Genomic DNA, 19662 nt, shown 5'->3' on the forward strand with positions numbered 1-19662 from the left:
CACTTCTTAAAATCAATCTATACATAGGTTGATTTTTCTAAAGAAAACTTGAGATATTTTAATCTACTTTGATACTCAATAATAACTATAATTATCAAATATACCAGTGCATAAGCTATTCGGCTGTAGTAAAAAGAAGTGCTGAAAGCAGTTAGAACCTGCAATTTACATGACTATACTAAGATAGCATAATTTATCTCCCAACGAATCAATTTGCTTATAAGTGCCCTTTCTAACATCTCAATAAATACATTTGCCAAGTGTACAAGTCTTTTACTTGATGCTAGACTGAAAGAGTAATAAAATCTAGCATGCATTAGTTGGTTTTACATATTTACAAAAATTATGTATAGTAATAAACTTCTGGTTCTTTATACTAAGTTGCACAAAGATCAGGAAATCAGAAACATGGTATAGATATAATTCTTTTAAAAGATTTAATTGGAGAGAAGATCCTAATGTTCCTCTTTCATATCAAAATTTTGCTTCCGAAAATCATTATTTGAAGTAATTATGTTGTCTGTTGTATCTGTTCGGGTGTTTTGTTGTTGTTGCGGTTGTTCTTTTGTTTGTTTTAGTGGGCAGAGGTGGGTAATGATAACCTGTTGTAACAGGATTTAAGATATAAACAATACTGCTCATCTTGCTATAGTAAGTACTTCATTTATAAGGACTTCCCCTGTCACCCTCAGTCAGAAAGAGTTGAATAAGGCCAAAATGTCCATCAGAATTCTCTAGCATCTTGTGGGCCACCTATGATGGTTCATTTGAACTTGACTAAACTCTGCTTCCCCATCCAAATGGTGCTGGTACACTCAATATTGTGTTAGGAGAGTCCATTCATTTGGCTAAAAAACCTGAAAACTGCTCGATGGCAACTGTTTGTAGTGTCCTTGCTGACAGCACTGAATGTTAAAATTCTAGGTTAAGGCCATACATTAAAGTTGAATTAATACTACCCTCTTCTATCACTCTCTGGTAATGGATTTAGATGATCAGAAACCAACTCAGGGGCAGAGAAAGAAAAAGTAGATAATCACTGTCCTGCTTTGGTTTTCCCCCTTCTGTTTACCTTATCGGAGCTTATGCATCAACTGGCTCAGGCAGTTGATGCATAAGCTCAGGCACAGCTGTGTTATTAATGAACTGTTAACTAACCTGTAATCTGGAGCTGAATGACATGGATATGACACAGCTCACCATTTGTTTAACATGCCTTATACCAGTTTCCATTCAAAGCTGCTATTGAAAAGCAAATGCAGATCTTTGGTGTATTCCGAGGTCTTTTTCTTCAGCTACACTAATATCTGCAACAAAACAGTTCCACATGATTTATAGTGTGGTAATAATAATTAAAGTGGAATATGCCTCTTCCCAGCTTTAAGCTCTTGAAGTAAAATCTTATTTAGAAGTAAAAAGAAATGCATTATGCCTATTAAATGTCATAAATAATTGGTTTGCCCTACTCTGTCAGTCTTTATCAGAAAGAGAGAGGGGATCAAATTATATCATCTTAGGGATGTAGTACTAACAAATGCTAGACCTTATTCACTTGTGTTCAATTTCACAAGTCTCTAATAAGCACAGTGCAATCTCTTTATTGTTAATTCTATATATAAAAATAGAAAATCTAGTTTTGTGATTATTTTTGAAAAGAAGGAATTTACCAGGACTATGAAGATAAAATACTGTTTTGAAGAATATCTGAACACTTGGTCAATGGGTACCCCCTAAGAATATATGAGCCAATTGTAAAATCTGACATTCAAATTAGTAAATCATTTTGGGTTGCCTTTAACTGGACACATATCTTGGAATACACTAATACAGCCCTTAAAACCAGTTAACTTCAGCCTCAAAAAAGACTTTCTAAAAAGACAGCTTGCTTTAAAATCAATGCTATTAGTTCTACAGCCTCTGAGGGAAGGAAGTTTCACAAAGAAAGTTTGTCTCTCACATACTAGAATCTGGGAGGTTAAAGGAGGTAGGGAGATTTGCCAAGAAAACAATAAGGGACATATGGGAATACCATTTCACTTCTTTGAGTGAACTCAAGGGAGCCAGGAAAACAGGAGCCCAGCATTAGCAGTTTAACTGAATGGTGGACCCCAAAGCATATGCACAGCTGCCAGCCTTGTTCCCCGAAGAATCCAGATGAAGAAGCTTGATGACAGCACTGGAAAACAGTTCTTAGGAAGCCTGGCATCTGTGGCCCATAATGCCTACAGCCTGAGCCTGGCAAGGATGTGGCCATAGACAGGAGTAAACACATTCATGAAAAACCAGTCTCCTGGTGGAAAGGAGACAGGGCATTTGATGGTGCTTATATTACACATAATTTAAGTTGAGCCCTGTATGAAAATAATAACAATGGATCCACTATGAAGAAGTTTTTTCTGAGGGGTGGGAATCATCAGGATGTGGGTCTTGGTAAGGCAATAATAACCTACTGAAAGCAATTTGTTTCGTTTATCAATCAGTGGTTTGAGTTGATACAAGGCCCAACAATTCAATTCCTGAACTTTTTGAAACATGACTGGTTTTTGGACCACAGTGACTGAAAAAAAAAAAATCAGGTATTTTTCATCATATAAAATAAAGCCTCAGTATGAAAAATTTCTGGGGGAAAAAAAGCATCAGGCAAAAGAATTTTTGTTTTTGTTTTAAGAACCAGAAAAAAAAAAAAACGCTAAGACAGATGATCACAGCATTCTAGGAAGATAAAAGTGCAAAATGACAGTATGACATTATAACAGCAACTCAAGTAGTATGATATTATAGTAATAGTAAGATAACAGTAATGACCAAGACCTGAGTAAAGATAATACTGGAGGAAGAAGATTTTATCAACAAATGCCCCAAGATAGCATCACTTTTGTCATTACACTCACACCTTACTACAGCAGATTCACATTCAACCAACAGTGAATCTAATATTCTTGGTATCTTTCAGTGTATACATACAATTATATAACATGAAGTTTCAAAAATTTTACAGTAGCAATGTATATTTTATAACTATTATTAAAATGTCTGGGTTCTTTAGATAGATGATTTTTAACTTTGGCCACATTCTTCTTCTTCTAATTGTAAGATTTCTTCTTGTATTAAACCCTAATTTTCCATGGCAAGGGGGGAAGGCATAGTTCAGTGGTAAAGTGCATGCCTAGCATGCATGAGGTCATGGGTTCAATCCCTAGTACCTTCAGTAAAAAGTAAGTAAGTAAATCCATGGCTATATACTGGAACAAGAAGAGCTTCCAACAATTAAACCAGATGACTCAGTCAAAACTAGGCAATCAAACCAAAATTTCTACCAAAGAAATTAACTTATATAGCATTATGTACATAATAGCACCATGTAGAAACAACACCAATTCAACTGACTAGAAGTTTCATTCTGTAAGTTCATATGTGTGTGTGTGTGTATGAAATTTACTACCATATAACATTACAAAGGTGTAAAATACTCATGTTCTCCAAGTATGTATGATATGTGTGATTTGGACAGTGGTATCAAAAAGTCAGACAGTCTTTTGCAGAGACTGAAACAAAAAAGCAAGGAAACATCTGCATTATACATAAACCAGCAGGTATCAAATTTAATACTATCAAAGATACAAAACAAACATAAATTAGTTGGAACATTTTTTCCACTATACATTATTTGCTCTATACGTGAAATACTGAGGTGAAAATATAGCTGTAGAAAACCTTGCAAATAAATGCTAAATTTGAGACTGGAATTTATTTCAGGAAGCATTCTTTCCCATTCAAGTTATTTTAAAAATACTATCAGGACTTTGACTAAAAGTACAAAGTAGATGTCAGAGACTGAAAAGATTTCACCAAGTTTTAGAGTGGAGAGAGATACAGACAGAATCTGAAGGAATAGGTAGCAATTTTTAGTCAATATGAGCTAAATCACATACAAGCAATAAAATTTGGACAGTCCAAAGTCAAGAACCAGATAGAGAGACTGGAAATAGGCAGATCCAATTACCATGTAGCAGGCAATTGAAACTATAAAGTAGAAACTGAAATATTAGCCATAAGAAAAAAAGATGGGCAGAATAAAAGTCTAGAAAGCAGATTGTGCAGTGGGAACAGCACAGGCAGGCCACCAGGCAACAGGTCTTGGTTCATGAGTAAAGAATATGAGTAATAGGCTGTCTCACCTTTTACTTAATCCAAGAGCTTTTAAGTATTTGTATGTTAGTCATTATCTAGAGGTGTAAATAAGTCCATGAATTGGCTAATTTAAGACTTAATTTTCAGAAAAAGCTGGAGCATTCAGTAAAACAAGAGGTGAGGGGGTCAAGAACAAGGCAGATTTCCACAGGAATAAACATATAACTGTCAAGGTTTCTCCTTTTCTCTGATGTTTAGACATCCATTCACAGTAGATGTGCAGAGAGTATATTAGTAACATATTTGTCCTTTCCTTTATTAACGTTGAAAAATCAACATTGGAGAAATAAGTCAAGTGACCTCATCCTAATCATTGACATGTTCCTTATCAATGCGAGAGATAAAATTTAAAACAGGAGAGAACTTCAACTTTCTCTCAAAAATACATTTGTTTTGGAGATCCACATCTGATTAGAAAAAAGAGGGATGTGCAGAACTTCAGTCCTCCAAAAGTAAAATAAATCACTTAATAACCAAAAAAAAAAAAAAAAAGCTTTTCTTTAAATCATTGAAGAGCTTTGAATACAAAGAAACTTTAATTACCAATCCAGAGAAACAAGCTCTTTGTTTTAACACTAGATTTGACTATGACTGGATTTTAAACACAATGCCTAGCATATAATCAAATATTACAAGACATGCAAAGAAGCAAAATAACAAGACCCACAATCAAGTAAAAAAAAAAAAAAAGGTAACAGAAATATACTCACAAGTGACTCATATTAGAATTACCAGAAAAGGATTTTTAAATTAACTATGATAGATATGTTAAGAATTTACGGGAAAAGATAGTGAAGAGAGACATAAAGATGAAGAGGAGAATTTCAAAAGAGATCTGGAAGCTGTGAAAAAGAACTAAATGGGAAATGAAAAAGTATTTGGATGGGATTAATGGCAGCTTGGACAAAACAGAAGACAAGGACAATGAACTTAAAAACAGGTCAAGAGAAATTATCCAAATAGAAGTAGAGAGAAGAAAATAAGACAATGGAGAGAACTTTAATATCCAGTGGGACAGTGTGAAGTGATCAAGTAAACATATAATAGGGCTCTAAAAAATAGAAGATACAGAGAACGTAATAGAATATAGTATTTTAAGAAATAACAAAGTTCTTCAAATTTTATCAAAAACAGCAAGCCACTAATACAAGAAGATCAGTGAACTACACCCAGAATAAAAACAGGGAAAACTATATTTAATCACAAAACTACTAAAAAAAAAAAAAAAAGGTAAATAAAGACAGAGAGAAAAAAGATGCATTGCATCATTAAATTACAGAAGTAAGTGATAAGAATGACAACTGATTTCTCACCATCAAAAAAAAAGGGGGAAAAAGATAATACAGGAAGGATATTTTTTTAAAGTGTGAAATAACTGTCAACAATGAATTTTATATGAAATGATAGTCATTCAAAGACTAAATGAAAAGAAAAACATTTTCTTATAAACAAAAGATGAGAGAATTTGTTGCCAGCAGAACTGCAATACAAAGAATGCTGAAGGAAATTCTTCAGCCTGAAAGGAAATGATACCAGATGGAAGTCTGGATTTGCCCAAATGAATACAGAACACCAGAAATATTAAAAGAGTGAGCAAATATAAAAGACATTTTATAAATTACATTATACATGTATACACATATTTTTCTGTCTCATACACACACATGCATAAACACTTTAAATTTGTTAAAAAAAACTTTCAACTATTAAAGCAAAATTGATAATTTATTATGGAGATCTCTAAAATATGTAAAAGTAAAATATATGATAAAATAATAGAGAGGTTAGGAGATCATAAGAGAATTACACTGTTATAAGTCCCAATAAATGCAAAATGATTCAAGTCATACAAAGTATATTTTCTGACTCCAGTAGAATAAAATTAGAGTAGAGAAAGATAACTGGAAAAATCCCCAAATAGTCAGACACTAAGTAACACACTTCCAAATAACTCAGGTGTGAAAGAAGTAGTCAAATGGGAAATTTTGAACATAATGAAAATGAAACACAACATGCCAAAATTTATAGAAGGCAGTGAAAGTAGTATTTAGAAATTTAAATAGCTAATAATACTGTATAATAGTTTGAATATTAGAGAGCTGCTTAGAAAGTACACTTCAAGTGCTCTTGCCATAAAGAGAGAAAAAAACCAAAAATGAGTATCTTAATTAGCTTTAACTGTATTGACTGTAATAATCATTTCAGTCTGTATATGTATATCAAATTATCATGTTGTATACTTAAATATATACAATTTTTATTACAATAAAAATAATAAGAAAGATGTTTATAGCACTAAATGCCTATACTGGGAAAGAAGAAAATTCTCAAGTCTGTGACCTCAGCTTCTACCTTAAAAAACTAGAAAAAGAAGAGCAAATGAAACCCCATGAAAGTAGAAAAAGGGAAATAATAAAGGTCAAATCAGTGAAACAAAATGGAAAAAAAAAGACTATGAATGAAATGAAAGGCTGGTTCTTTGAGAAACATCAATAAAATTGATAAATTTCTAGCAATGCTGATCAGAAAAAAAAAAAAAGAAGATGCAGATTACCATGCTCAGGAATGAGGTGAAGAAGTAAAGATTCTATAGATAAAATGATAATTACATTGAAGAATGGCTTGTCATTTTCTTATAACGTTACACATACTCCTAACCTATAGCAATTACCTCTCTGCTAGGCATTTAACAATAAGAAGTAAAGATATATATCCAAAAACCAGCTTTGAAAAATCTCTTCATTGCAGTGGTGTTCATAATCCAAAACTAGAATGAATCAACAAACTGCACAATATTCATAAATAGAATACCACTCATTAATCATCAGAGAAATGCAAATTAAAACCGTTATGAGATATCACTTCACCTGTCAGAGTGGTTATCATCAAAAGAACTCAAATTAAAAATGTTGTCAAGGATGCAGGGAAAAGGCAACTCTCATACATGGGTGGTGGGAAAGTAAATTGATGCAGCTACTATGGAAAAAACATGGAGGTTTCTCAAAAACCTAAAAATAGAAACACTATATGATCCAGCAATTCCACCCCTGGGTATTTATCTGAAAAAATGAAAACACTGAATTGAAAAGATACAAGCACTTCAATATTTATAGCAGCATAATTTACAATTGCCAAGATATGGAAGCAAACTAAGTTGTCTATGAATAGATAAAGATGATGTGGTATACATATACAATGGAATATTACTCTGCCATAAAAAGAACGAAATTTTGCCATTTTCCACAACAGGGATGGATGTGGAGGGTATTATGCTAAGCAAATTAAGTAAGACAGATACTGTTTGTTTTCACTCATATGTGAAATCTAAAAAATACAACAAACCAGTAAATATAACAAAAAAGATGCAGACTCACAGATAGAGACAACAAACTAGTGGTTACCAGTGGGGAGAGAGAACAGGAGATGGGCAAGATAGGAGTAGGGGATTAAGAGGTACAAGTTACTATGTATAAAATAAAGAAGCTACAAGAATATATAGTACAATATGAGGAATACAATCAGTATTTTATAATAACTATAAATGGAATATAAACTTTAAAAATTGTGAATCACTATGTTATACACCTGAAACTTAATATACTATACATCAACTATACCTCAATAAAAATATTAATTTAAAATTTGGCATCATGAGTACCTTTTAATGAGATAAGGCATCAACTGACAAATTGTGAGTTAACAGCTCCTGCCATTTAAAATTATCATTTGTTTTTTTTAAAGTGTAGAAATTTTAATTTTCAAACTAAGGGGAAATAATAATATCTGTATTATAAAGAAAATAAACAAAAATTTTAAATAAAAAACAGAATGCTACTCTGCAACAAAAGTTAATAAGCTAAATGATACTTGCAATAGAATGGAGGTATCTCAAAAAACATTATATGAACTGAAAGAAGTCACACAGCAATTCTGCATTCTATCTACCACTACATATATAAAGTTCCATAATAGGAAAAATTTCATGACTATCAGAAAAAATAGATCAGTGTTTGCCTGTGCTGGAGAGTGACAACCGACAGGCATGAGTGAACTTTCTGGGGTGATTTAAGTATCAGCTAACTCGTGGTAGTAGCCATGTACAGACATCTGTCAAAAGACATCATACCGTTGAAAATCTGTATGTTTTATTCAATGTATGCTATACCTTGATTAAAAAATAAATTACATTACCTATTTTTGAAAAATCTCAAGTGATTACTAAATTTTTTACAGCCATATACAGTGAGGATATTAAAGGACTATACTTTGAATTTTTAGTAACTGTTTGTGGTAGGCAGAAGTCCCCTCAAAGACATGTTGGTGCAAATGGCAAAATTTCACTCTATGGCTGAGAAATATTTCATTGTGTATATATACCACATCTCCTCTATACATTCATTAGTTGATGGACACTTAGGTTGCTTCCATATCTTGGCAATTGTAAATAATGCTACTATAAACACTGAGATGCACGTATCTTTCTGAAATAGTGTTTTTGGGTTTTTTTGGATATATACCCAGGGGATAGAATTGCTGGATCCTATGGTAGTTCTGTTTATTTTTTGAGAAACCTCTATGCTGTTTTCCATGGTGGCAGCTCCAATTTACCAATTTACATTTCCACCAACAGTGTACAAGGGTTCTCTTTTTCTACATCTTCATGAACATTTATTATTTGTTGTCATTCTGACAGATACGAGGTGATATCTCTTTGTGGCTTTTTAAAAAAAAAATTTTTTTAAAGTGACAAAGCAAGTAATTTAATATACATTTGAACTTTACCATACACATGTAAAGCAATCTAAAGTTTAACATACTTGGGTTTTTTTTTTGTTTTGTTTTTTTATTTTAAAATCATTTTTTAAACTTTTTTTTAATTGAGTTATAGTCATTTTACAATGTTGTGTCAAATTCCAGGGTAGAGCACAATTTTTCAGTTATACATGAACATACATATACTCACTGTCACATTTTTTTTCGCTGTAAGCTTTAATTTGTGTTTCCCTGATGATTTGTGATGTTGAGCATCTTTTCATGTAACATTTGCAAACATTTAAAAACATGAAAATGCCAAATAAAGACAAGAGTAGAGAGCATTGGAAATTCTTACGTGTTGCTGGTGAGGTATGAAATCGGAACAATGACTTAGGTATTTGTTCTCTATATGTTGTCTTTTTTTGTTCCCATTACACTGCCTTCTTTTGTTAAACAGATATTCTCTAGTGTACCATTTAAATTTCCTTGCCATTTCTTTCAATACATTTTTGAGTTTTTTTTTTTAACCTTTGCCTAGTAGATTATAATTAGCATCTTAACTTTTAACAATCTAGTTCAGACATGAACCATATTTCAATCAATCCAAAAGATCTGTTTTGCTTTGTTTTGTTACACAGCTCCATCCCCACTGCCTTCCTTTGTGCTGTTATTGTCCTACAAACTAATATGGCAATTCTGGAAATTAGATTTTTACCCCTCCCCAGGGTTTGTCGTTCTTTTGTTTGCTTAATGACTTTTCTGAACTAATTCTATTAAGACCATATTCTACACTGAGTGCAGCACTGACGCCTTTGCTTGGTTGACTGAGTGGTCAGTTAATGGATGGACAGAGATTTCCTTAAATGCCTGAAACCAATAGTTCCAAGCCTTTTTTAAGGGGCCCCGAACATGTGTTTTGGACACTCTTTCAATACTCAGCCAGGGAGTTGACAACTCTACATTAGCTTTCACTTCCTGTTTGAGCAGAGCCTCCAAGTCAGCTTGAGAAGAGAGCTAAGGGCCTTCTAGGTCTTTTTTCTTGAGTGTGAACACTGCCCTGAGTATGCGCACAGTGCAATCATGCACGCGGCCTTCTAGAATCTTAGGAGTTTGATGGGGTTTTTCATAGTCCTTATGCATATCTCATTCCTCAGTTTTCCTTGAAGCTTGTGGTTAATTGTTCTCTTAATTGTTGTCTTCAACTTTAGGCAGCCACGAAGTTAATCAATTACTTTTAATTTTTTCAAGAAATACTTCTGAGAAAAGGCTTTTCACATCAGGTATACTCCAAGTCAGGTGAAATAAAGACAGTTTTGCAAGTAGGGTCTTGTACTGAAGCACCAGACAGGCCAAATATTGGCAATTCTCTGGGAAGGAAGCTTTGAAGAAGCTCCAACCCCATTATGCCCTGTCTGGAGATTGCCAAGTTACTGGTTTTCACTGGGAATGCAGGCTGTTATTTGTTAAAGCTACTGCGGAACTGGAAAGGTTAAGATGAGAATAGGGTGAATTAAAACATCACAAAGCTCACTGTTTTTACCAAGACTTAGACAGTTTTGTTTTGAATATATGCTTCCCCTGAGTTGCTGCAAGCTTTTGGTTACTTTCCAGAGTTTTAAAAATCTTAATCCTGTACATTTTGCCAGTTTTGTCACTGATTCTATGGAGAAAAGAATTTTCAGAGGTTTTAAACTGCCATTTTTTGCTGATGTCATTGTGCCAAAACGACTTTGGAATTCTACCCTGTATTACTCACCAAATGTACTATGTTTCTATCCTAGGAGCTTACCATTTTACTCTTAGTTATGCCACAGTGAAAGAGCAGGCATGTTTTAAGAGTGTTCACAGCAGCATAGTTTAAAAGAGCAAAAACCTGGAAACAACTAAATGCCCAACAGAAGACTGAATAAACAAATTATGATGTACAAGGGAATACTTGATAGTGATGAAATGATGAAAATGAATAAATCACAGTTAAGTAAATTCATGAGGATAAAGCCTCATAACATGATTTTAAGTTTGGGGAGAGAAATCTGAGGAACAACACATTAAATAAGATTCCATTTTATAAAGGTATAAAACATATGGTTAAAACTATTAAAGAAAGGAAAAGGAATAATTTTAAAAATACAACACATTAATGATTACCTGTAGGTCAAAGGACAGGAATGAGATAAGTACTGAGAGAACTTTATAGGGTTAGCAAAGTAATATCTCTTATGTTGGATAAAGGGCTCACAGGTGTTTATTATTTGCTTTATAAGTTATATATAAGTTATTAATGTAACTTCTTGTCTTTTGGTATGTATTAAATGTTTTACAGTAACAAAAAGGAGAGGATCTAGACTATTTGAAAGAAATCACTTTAACCCCTTTTTACTTAAATACTTGTGCTACTTCCACAACAAATTCCTCATAAAGTAGTTGAAAGAGAACAGAGGATTGTGATATATACAGGCTTTGCCATTTATTAAACTTTCTGAGGGATCTTAAGAAGTTATTTGATGTCTCTGAGCTGGTATCCTATTGGTGGTACTTACTTCAAAGACCATTATGGGAATAATGACAAATTATATGCAAACTGCCCAGCTTAGAGTAGATACTCAATGAATGGCAGGTATTGTCAGCAATAAGGCATCACAGTATCCATTCAAATGTTAAAGAAATCCACCCATTGTTCAGATAATAAGGAGGAGGTTCTTTCTGACAAAAATTTCCAGAAAGCAACTTTTACTTTTTTTATGATGAAATTATAGCACTACAAAAATAGCATCAAAGGGAGCCCTTACAGTAAAGCTTGATAAGTGTTCAATCATTTTTTCAGCTATTATAAGGTATAATTGACAAATAAAATTCTGTATATTTAAGGTGTACCTGATATTTCACACTATTTTTTAAGCCAAGTATTGAACCATTTATAATCTGAAAAAAATCATCTTTTAGAGATATTTCTATTTCTAGACATACTTTCTTAAATGCCGTTTAGAGTAATAAAACCATTCTAAGATATATATTCTTCCACTTATAGTTTCCAATACAACAAACATTTCCACATTTTCAGAATATTTATGTTCCTTAGTTCTAGAATCAGAGAAATAGTCAATTAGGGTATCTGCAGGTTTGAGAAATTTCCATTTGTGTGGGTTTTTAAATATCTTAATAAAAACCTGGAAAACTTAAAGTTCCTATAATTTCCACTGAAATCCACTGAGCATGTCCGTGCTGTGCCAAAAATACACCTATTTACTGCTGTAGTTTGCTGCACACGGTCAATTTAAGTATCAACATGAGACCCATTCCCTCTGCCTGGATTATTCTAATTCCTTCAGCCAATCAGTATCCTCAGGTGAAGAAAGGACAAACCTGCCAAAAGTTGGGGGAGTGGTCATGATAAAGCTCAACATCAAGCAAAAATTCCAGGTAATCAGATCTGTCTGTGGCATTTTCCTTTTTTGTGCACATTTCTTATCTCCTAGGTCCCCATCCCGTATGAGTTCAGCGACCTCCTTCTAGCTATCTCTTAGCTCTCAGTTCACCACTCCAACCAGGCCCACCCTATGTGAAATAGAGCTTTTAATTCTTCTCTGTTTTCCAAGCAAAATTAGTGCAATCTCTTTCAATATGGCAATGTTGTTTCCTTAATTTACAGATTTATAGGGGGAGTGGGGTAGAACATGTAAGAATTGAATGTGGATGCAGAAAACGAAAAACAAAACACTAAAGTTTTCTTTTTTCACATCTCTTATCAGAGGGTAACTTACCAATGTCCTCAAATAAGCTTCCCTATTTTCTTCCTACATCTGAAGGAAGTGACTCCACAGCCATGAGTGTTAATGCTCCTGGCCAGCAGGGTACCCGCCCTGTCATATTAGAGTCTGGGACAGGTCGACACTCAGTAATATTTTGGCTAGAGGTGCTTAAACATGGCTATCTACTGTGGCATTCTGTAGGCCTCCCCAAATTATTAGCAACCAAGGGGTTCACTCTTGGCTCATCAACCCTCGTGCCTTTGTTATGGTCCTGTCTTGGACTTTCACTTTGGGCTTAACAATGAGAAAGATAAACAATGATAAAGATTGCAAAATCTGGAATATTCACCAAAGTAAGTTGAATTAGTTTTGGGATATCTACTATTTGGTATGCCACAGTATGTACTGAGAATCAGGTCCACTTTTCATTCGCAAATAGCTCAGAATGTCAAAACCACGCACAACCTTCAACATTATCAATTCTACCTTGCTGATTTTGCAGAACAAGAAACTGAAGCCCAGAGAAGTTAAGTGATTTGCCACAAATGACACAGCATTTAAGTGGCAGAGCCTGGACTACATTTCTCGATTCTTATGCTGGCTCTTTTTCCCTATCCTTCTTTTTTCTTTTTTAACCATACCTGCTGATTTCTCAACCAAGAGGAGAAAAAGCATTTATATGAATCCTTGTTCTTAACATAAATAGCCGATGTTAGTACAGCTGGTGGTCAGCAGCACGTCCATACCATACGCTGTTGACACTTTGTTTGTAATTGCTATTTTAAATGACTACCTCCTAAAAAATAGAATTAGGTTTTTGTTCAACACTCTTCATATATACATTTGGCAATGGTGCACTCTGTGAGGCTAATAGCAATGATGATCTTGAGTGTAATTTGTGGTCATTCTACTTGAGGTTTCTGAATTACTGATTAAACGTCAACAAAATCAGAACAATTAGAAACTGTGAAATGCTATCATTCTGATCTGTTATCAAGTAGGCCTGTGCCAGAATAATCTTTTAAAAATTATAATATTGTGGCCTGGCTGTTGTTTGTCATTTGAACTTTTTTGAAAATAAGACTCTTGAATATTTTTTTAAATGTCAATTTATTCTACAAGTGACATACTCAAACAGAAAGAATTATTCCTGAAGTAAGAGCCAAAACCTCTCCTAGGGCTGATTCCTTTCTTCTTTTCAATAGCTCATTACCAAAGGTAAAGACTTAATATTAAGCAACACATTAATGGCCTCATAAATCTCCTGAGATGAGCAATTAATGTCCTGATGCTGATCATGTCATGTCAACTTTACATGAGGCATAAAAATATAGATCCATTTATCTACCTACCTATCTATACATATATATTTTTAAATATAGCCCACCTTATCAAAATTATATTTCTGTAGGTTCTGACTTAAAAGAGTTAGAGCAAAGACTTCTGGGACAGACAATGCATTATGAAGTGCACACTCCTACCCTGCATTTTTAATCACAAGTGAAACAGTCAGGTGTAACTGAATAAAATTCATGAGACAGAAAGAAAAATAATCCTAATTAGATTTTATTTTAGATTAACAAAACCCACAGAGCCAATATTGTTCATTACAATATATTTCCCCTAAGCCCCACAATTGCTAAAAATACCAAAATAACCACTGCCTAGATTTCGTTATGAAGTGTGTGAACTAGTGCATTAAAAAGCCATGTTAGCACCAGAAAAGTTTATTGGGGCAACTGCATTCAATATGCACATGGTATACCTTTAAATAGCACTGTTAAAATACCAAATAAAATGTCAATGTCTGTCAGGTCTCTGGCTTTTATAAATTGTTTAGACTGGGAAACACTGGGGTTTGGACATTGTTCTTTTCACATGATGTAGAAAAGAAGAGACCATAAAAAGAAAAGAACAATAAAGCATAGCTCATTTTTTAAGTTCTTTCATGGAAAAACATACTCTGGATCATTACCCTTCTAATCAACAATTTCCTTCTTCCTCCCAATCCTTCCCGTCTGATATTTACCTTTCTACCCCCCTCCCCGCCCTCTCTCTGGGTGGTATTCTGAGCTTATACTTAGTACTCAGTAATCATAATTTGTACGTCGCTTCAAAGGAGAATCCCAGGAGGGCATGACAGATATGTATATACTGGGTGTTTTTAACCTGGACCATAGCTTTACTCACCATTCTATGATCTTAAAAATACACCACAGTGCCCTGACCAGAGTTCCCCCAAGGAGAGGACAGCCCACGAGCAGGATCAGCTACTACCTACCTATAGACTACTTATGATCACACCTCAGTGGCCATCTCCCTGCCCCTCCCCTCCACCCCACTCCTTTTATTACCACACCACACTCCCCACAATTCCCAAACAACAACATCTCTGTTTCAGCTTCTTCTCTGGATTTCCCACACTTAATGCAACCCAGACCTCACCTTCAGCTCTCCTGAGGCCACTTTGGAAGCCAGCTCGATGACACAGCCAACAGCCATGCGTGCAGCACCGGACGAGTGCAGCTCATTCCAAATGGTGTCACTGTCCACCTGAGCAAACAGTCAGCAGCCCGCAGAAAGAGAGGGAGAGGACAGGAGAAGGAGGAGATGAAAGAGGGAGGGAGGAGGAGGGGAGTTGAGACGGGGAGAGAGAGAAAGCAAATTTGTGAGGAAGGGCTGGCAGGGTAACAGCCTATGTACAATAACATGAGTCTTCCGCCCTGGCCAGCTGAAAAGACCTTCTGGACACGGCTTTGCTTGTACTTTTTCTCTACACTGACTTCTCCAATGGAAACACATTCCTGCCATGCCTCACTGCCATTCCCTGTTTAGATTGCTCATTACAAACAGCATTACATAGGCCGAATCTGGCGTAGTTACAGGCTTGCTAGAAACCAGGCCCCAGTAGTAGATAGAGTAAAAGCTAAGAGCACTTAGCTATACATAAAAATCGGATTTGCAAGTGCTAGAGGGGGAAAATTCAAATACTTTCCTGGCTGCAGGTTTACAGGGAGCCAAAGACAATTATTAGCCAGGGAGCAGTCGCAGTCAGCGAGTAAGAAGTAGCAGTTCAGGTTGTCTGAATGAATGCAAGAGTGTGTGGTCCTCACACTTAAAGCATGCCCAACACTCAACTGCAAGGAGTGATTCAATTTTCAAAGTAGAAGCTTAAAATTTCTAACATTTAATACGGTTTGGCGGCTAGTTTTAGGGCAAACTGATATTATTAAAATGAGATAGGCCATTAAAATACATAGTTGCTTCTATACTAGAGAACATTATCAAAACAAAGCATAAACCAATATTTTAAATTTACCTTTATAAAGGGCTGTTTACTTTTTTTTGTGCATGCAGTAAGAAAACATATACAACAAGGACAAGAAAAGTACAATAGTAGTGACTTATAATTGTCATATGTTACATATTTTTATGCATTAAATATTCCATTATATAAAAAATAACAGTATCAAATGGCAGATATCTCTAATTTTAGGACACATTCATTACTTGGAGTACTAGGAAATGCAATAAAAATTTTGTGACTGGGCAAATATCAAGACTTCTCAAAGAGTCAAAGAAGGGAAATCCTACACACACAAAAAATATTTTTTTAAAAAAAATAAGAATTAAAGAGGCCTAATGAGAGGGAGCAAATACAATAAATAATAACACACCTTCACAATGCACTAAGCGGTTTCCCTAAGCATTTTCAAATGCTATTTCTCATGAAAGCCTTAAAACTGTAAATTCTGTCAAGAACAATAAAAAAATACATAAATGTATAGAATATTAAGATCCTCTCAACAACAGCAAAGTATGAAGAGAGAAGGTTCTGGAATCAAACCATCCAGGTGAAATTATGGCTTCACCACTAAAAAGTGAGTGACATTGGGCAATCAATTAATTAGCATCCCTGTGCCTTGGTTCCCTTACCTATGAAATAGCAACTTTTAAAAGTACCATCTGCATATGATTTTGGTGAGGATTAAATGAGTAAGTGATAGGCAACTGTTAGCCACTACTGTTCTGGTTGCTGTTACACCCATTTTGTAATGCCTAGCACATAGCTGAGGCTGATTCCTGAATGAGCTTGCTACTGAGTGAGCACACTATAGCTTAGAGAGACCACTCAACTGGTCTGAGGACCCTCACACAGACCTCTAACCCTGACAACATGTCTTTCTTCCATATCCCTGAAATAACACTTGCTTTGTAAGAACATTCAGCCCATTTCATAGTCAACATCATCATGACCAACACTATCAGCTAACAAGTAAAGGAATCAATGAATGAACACTGGAAACTAATCATTTTCCCTCTGGACTGAAAGTGTTATTTTTTACTGAATCACTATAAATAAGTAGTTATTTGAGCTTCAAGAGGATATATCCTTGAGGAAGATGGTTGCTTAAGTTGAAAAATAAAAATCAACATTTACATTGTGTTGAATACTTTTAAACCAATTTTCAACCATTATGGAGCTACAGGTGCCATGCAAAGTCCTCATTCATCAGATTTTAAATTATTGTGAAGGCAAGCAAACATAAAACAAATCAATAAATCCCAAAAGACTTCACAGGTGACTCAGAACAACATATAATTCCAAACCCCTTTTTACTTGATTTTGGAAATCACTGTAAGTTTTCTTAAATAAAGTGTTTTTTCTTTAAACAATAGTAGAAAATTTTCTTCCAAAAAGTTATAAATACTATAACTTGATTAGAAAAATATTCCAACAGTTGAGAACAATGTTTCTTTAACCATAATATTATGCGGCATTAGATAGCCACAAATAACTTTCATATATACCTTCCTGTCTATATAGTTCTTTCTCCCTAGAAGCATTCTTTAGAGGTAATACTCTGTGTTTGTGCCATTAATTTTGATGTATAAACCTCTACTAATCAAGATTAATTTTTACATTCAGCTAGCATTTATTAGGTATCTACTATGTACTGGGGGCTAAGAATTATAGTATGGGAATTACTTTTATTATATAATAAAGATAGGGTTATTGGTGGAAAGTGTGTTGGGCACATAGATGCTCAATGGATGCTTGAAGTTTTGACCACATCCAGTGTAGACTTATCCTTAAACAGGTCCTATTTTGGAATCTATAGAATTTATCATTCATTTATTTGCTTGTATTTAAACGTAAAAAAAATTTTTCTCTAAATACTACTTCAACATATGTTTTATGTACATTTAACTTACAACTAAATGGTAATAGTAGTAAGTATTGCAGATATAAACCATTCATAAATGAGTAACTATATTTAATTCTGAATGTATGAACAGGTTTGTGTTAGCCTGACCTGCCACAACAAAATACAACAGACTGGGTGGCTTAAACAACAAGAATTTACTTCTGACAGTTCTGGTGGCTAGAAATCCAAGATCAAGGCACCAGCCAATTCAATTTCTGGTTCAGTTCTCCTCCCAGCTTGCAGATGGTTGCCGTCTCACCATGTCCTGGCATGGCCTTTCCTCAGTGAATGCATGTGGAGAGAGACAGATCTCTCTTTTCCTCTTCTTATAAGGCCACCAACCCTTTTAAATTAGAACCCCACCCTTATGGCCTCATTTAACCTTAATTACCTCCTAACTGCCCTATGAAAGTCAATCACATCAGGGGTTAGGGCTTCAACATACGAATTTTGGAGGAACACAATTCAGTCCATAGCAAGTTTATATTCCAGAATTTATAAGCATATTTCCCCAAGCCATTGTGTTCCAAATGGTATTTCAGGGCCATTAGACCCCAAAATTAGCTACCAAAAGCTATCCACATGTATTCCGCATGTTACAATTTAATAAGAGTTCCAACGGAAAAAGAAAAAAAGGATTCAGGGCTCATGAACTCCCCCTCCTATAGTCCCTGTCACTAGTAGAGACTCCCAAATCCACTTCCTGCCATTCTTAATGGCAAAAAGTATTTGTTCTCCCGCTATGTCCCTCTTATTGGTTGGAGAGATTGCCAAAAATCTTTCCCTATATTAGTGACAGTGTCTAGAAGGTCACCTTCCTGTGAGAGCTCTAATTTCAACTGTGCAAGACTTCCTGAAAGTGGGGAAGAACTCTAGGTAAGAAAATGTCTGACTCCATCAATTGACAGTGATTCCTGGCCTGAAACGGGATACTGAGTGGCTGGAAAGGAACGGAAAAGAGTGAGAAAAATTTATCCCTGACAGATGTACATAACCAGGATTAAGAAGCTGAGATGGCATTACAATAATGGTGCAAGGAGAGACCAGAAGGGCTTAGAACTATAAGAAGACAGGTGCTCTAGCATTTGGAAGTTGAAGGTGGAGATATTAGGAGAGTGGAGCAGAGCTGGCTCTGGACATGTAAGATAATGTAAATTGTAACAGATTAGGCCAGGAAAGGGGAAAGAAATGGCAGAGGAGCAGAAAGCAATCCTGTTGACCTCACTAGCTGGCTGCTAAGATCTTGCTAAAGTTATTAAGGCATGTAAGGCAAATTCTTAAAACCAGAACTACTATCATTTGAAAAAGACAATGTTTTCACCCTTCTTTTTTTCCCACGTACTACATATACTTCCCCTTGGTCTGCCCATGAATTCATTCTTTTCTCTGATAAGTGTATGCACCCATGTGTGTGTGTGCACGCATGCATTGTTATGGGGCAATGGTATACGAGCTGAAAAGGAGATTAGGACTGATATAGAAGAAATGTAAAGAAACTCATTCAAAATACAATTTTGCATCAATACACATAGAAACCCAGATTTTGTGGTGAAAGAGGATTTTTTGCAAATTCCTTTACATATTAAGAACCAAGCATGGTGGTCTCAGATTATAGTCCTATGTTAGTGATAGCATCAAGACAACACTGTCACTGCCTCTCTGAATGACAGTTAAGAGAAGAGACTCTTTCAACCTATGACACCCAGGCACAGGGCTTGCTGACCTAGCCTATAAATAGGATGTGATGACAGGAAGAA

General features: G+C 34.9%; 1 protein-coding gene across 2 annotated transcripts in view; it reads right to left on the reverse strand.

Moving 5' to 3' along the window:
• Positions 1–19662, reverse strand: part of HDAC9 (histone deacetylase 9) — a 644065-nt gene that overhangs the window by 162574 nt on the left and 461829 nt on the right. For both annotated transcript variants that reach the window (XM_032483885.1, XM_006190149.3), the window contains one exon: positions 15141–15248. In XM_032483885.1, coding sequence (XP_032339776.1) covers positions 15141–15248 — 108 coding nt within the window. The remainder of the gene's footprint in view (positions 1–15140; positions 15249–19662) is intronic.

This window comes from Camelus ferus, chromosome 7, assembly GCF_009834535.1.
Source record: "Camelus ferus isolate YT-003-E chromosome 7, BCGSAC_Cfer_1.0, whole genome shotgun sequence".
Classification (NCBI taxonomy): domain Eukaryota; kingdom Metazoa; phylum Chordata; class Mammalia; order Artiodactyla; family Camelidae; genus Camelus; species Camelus ferus.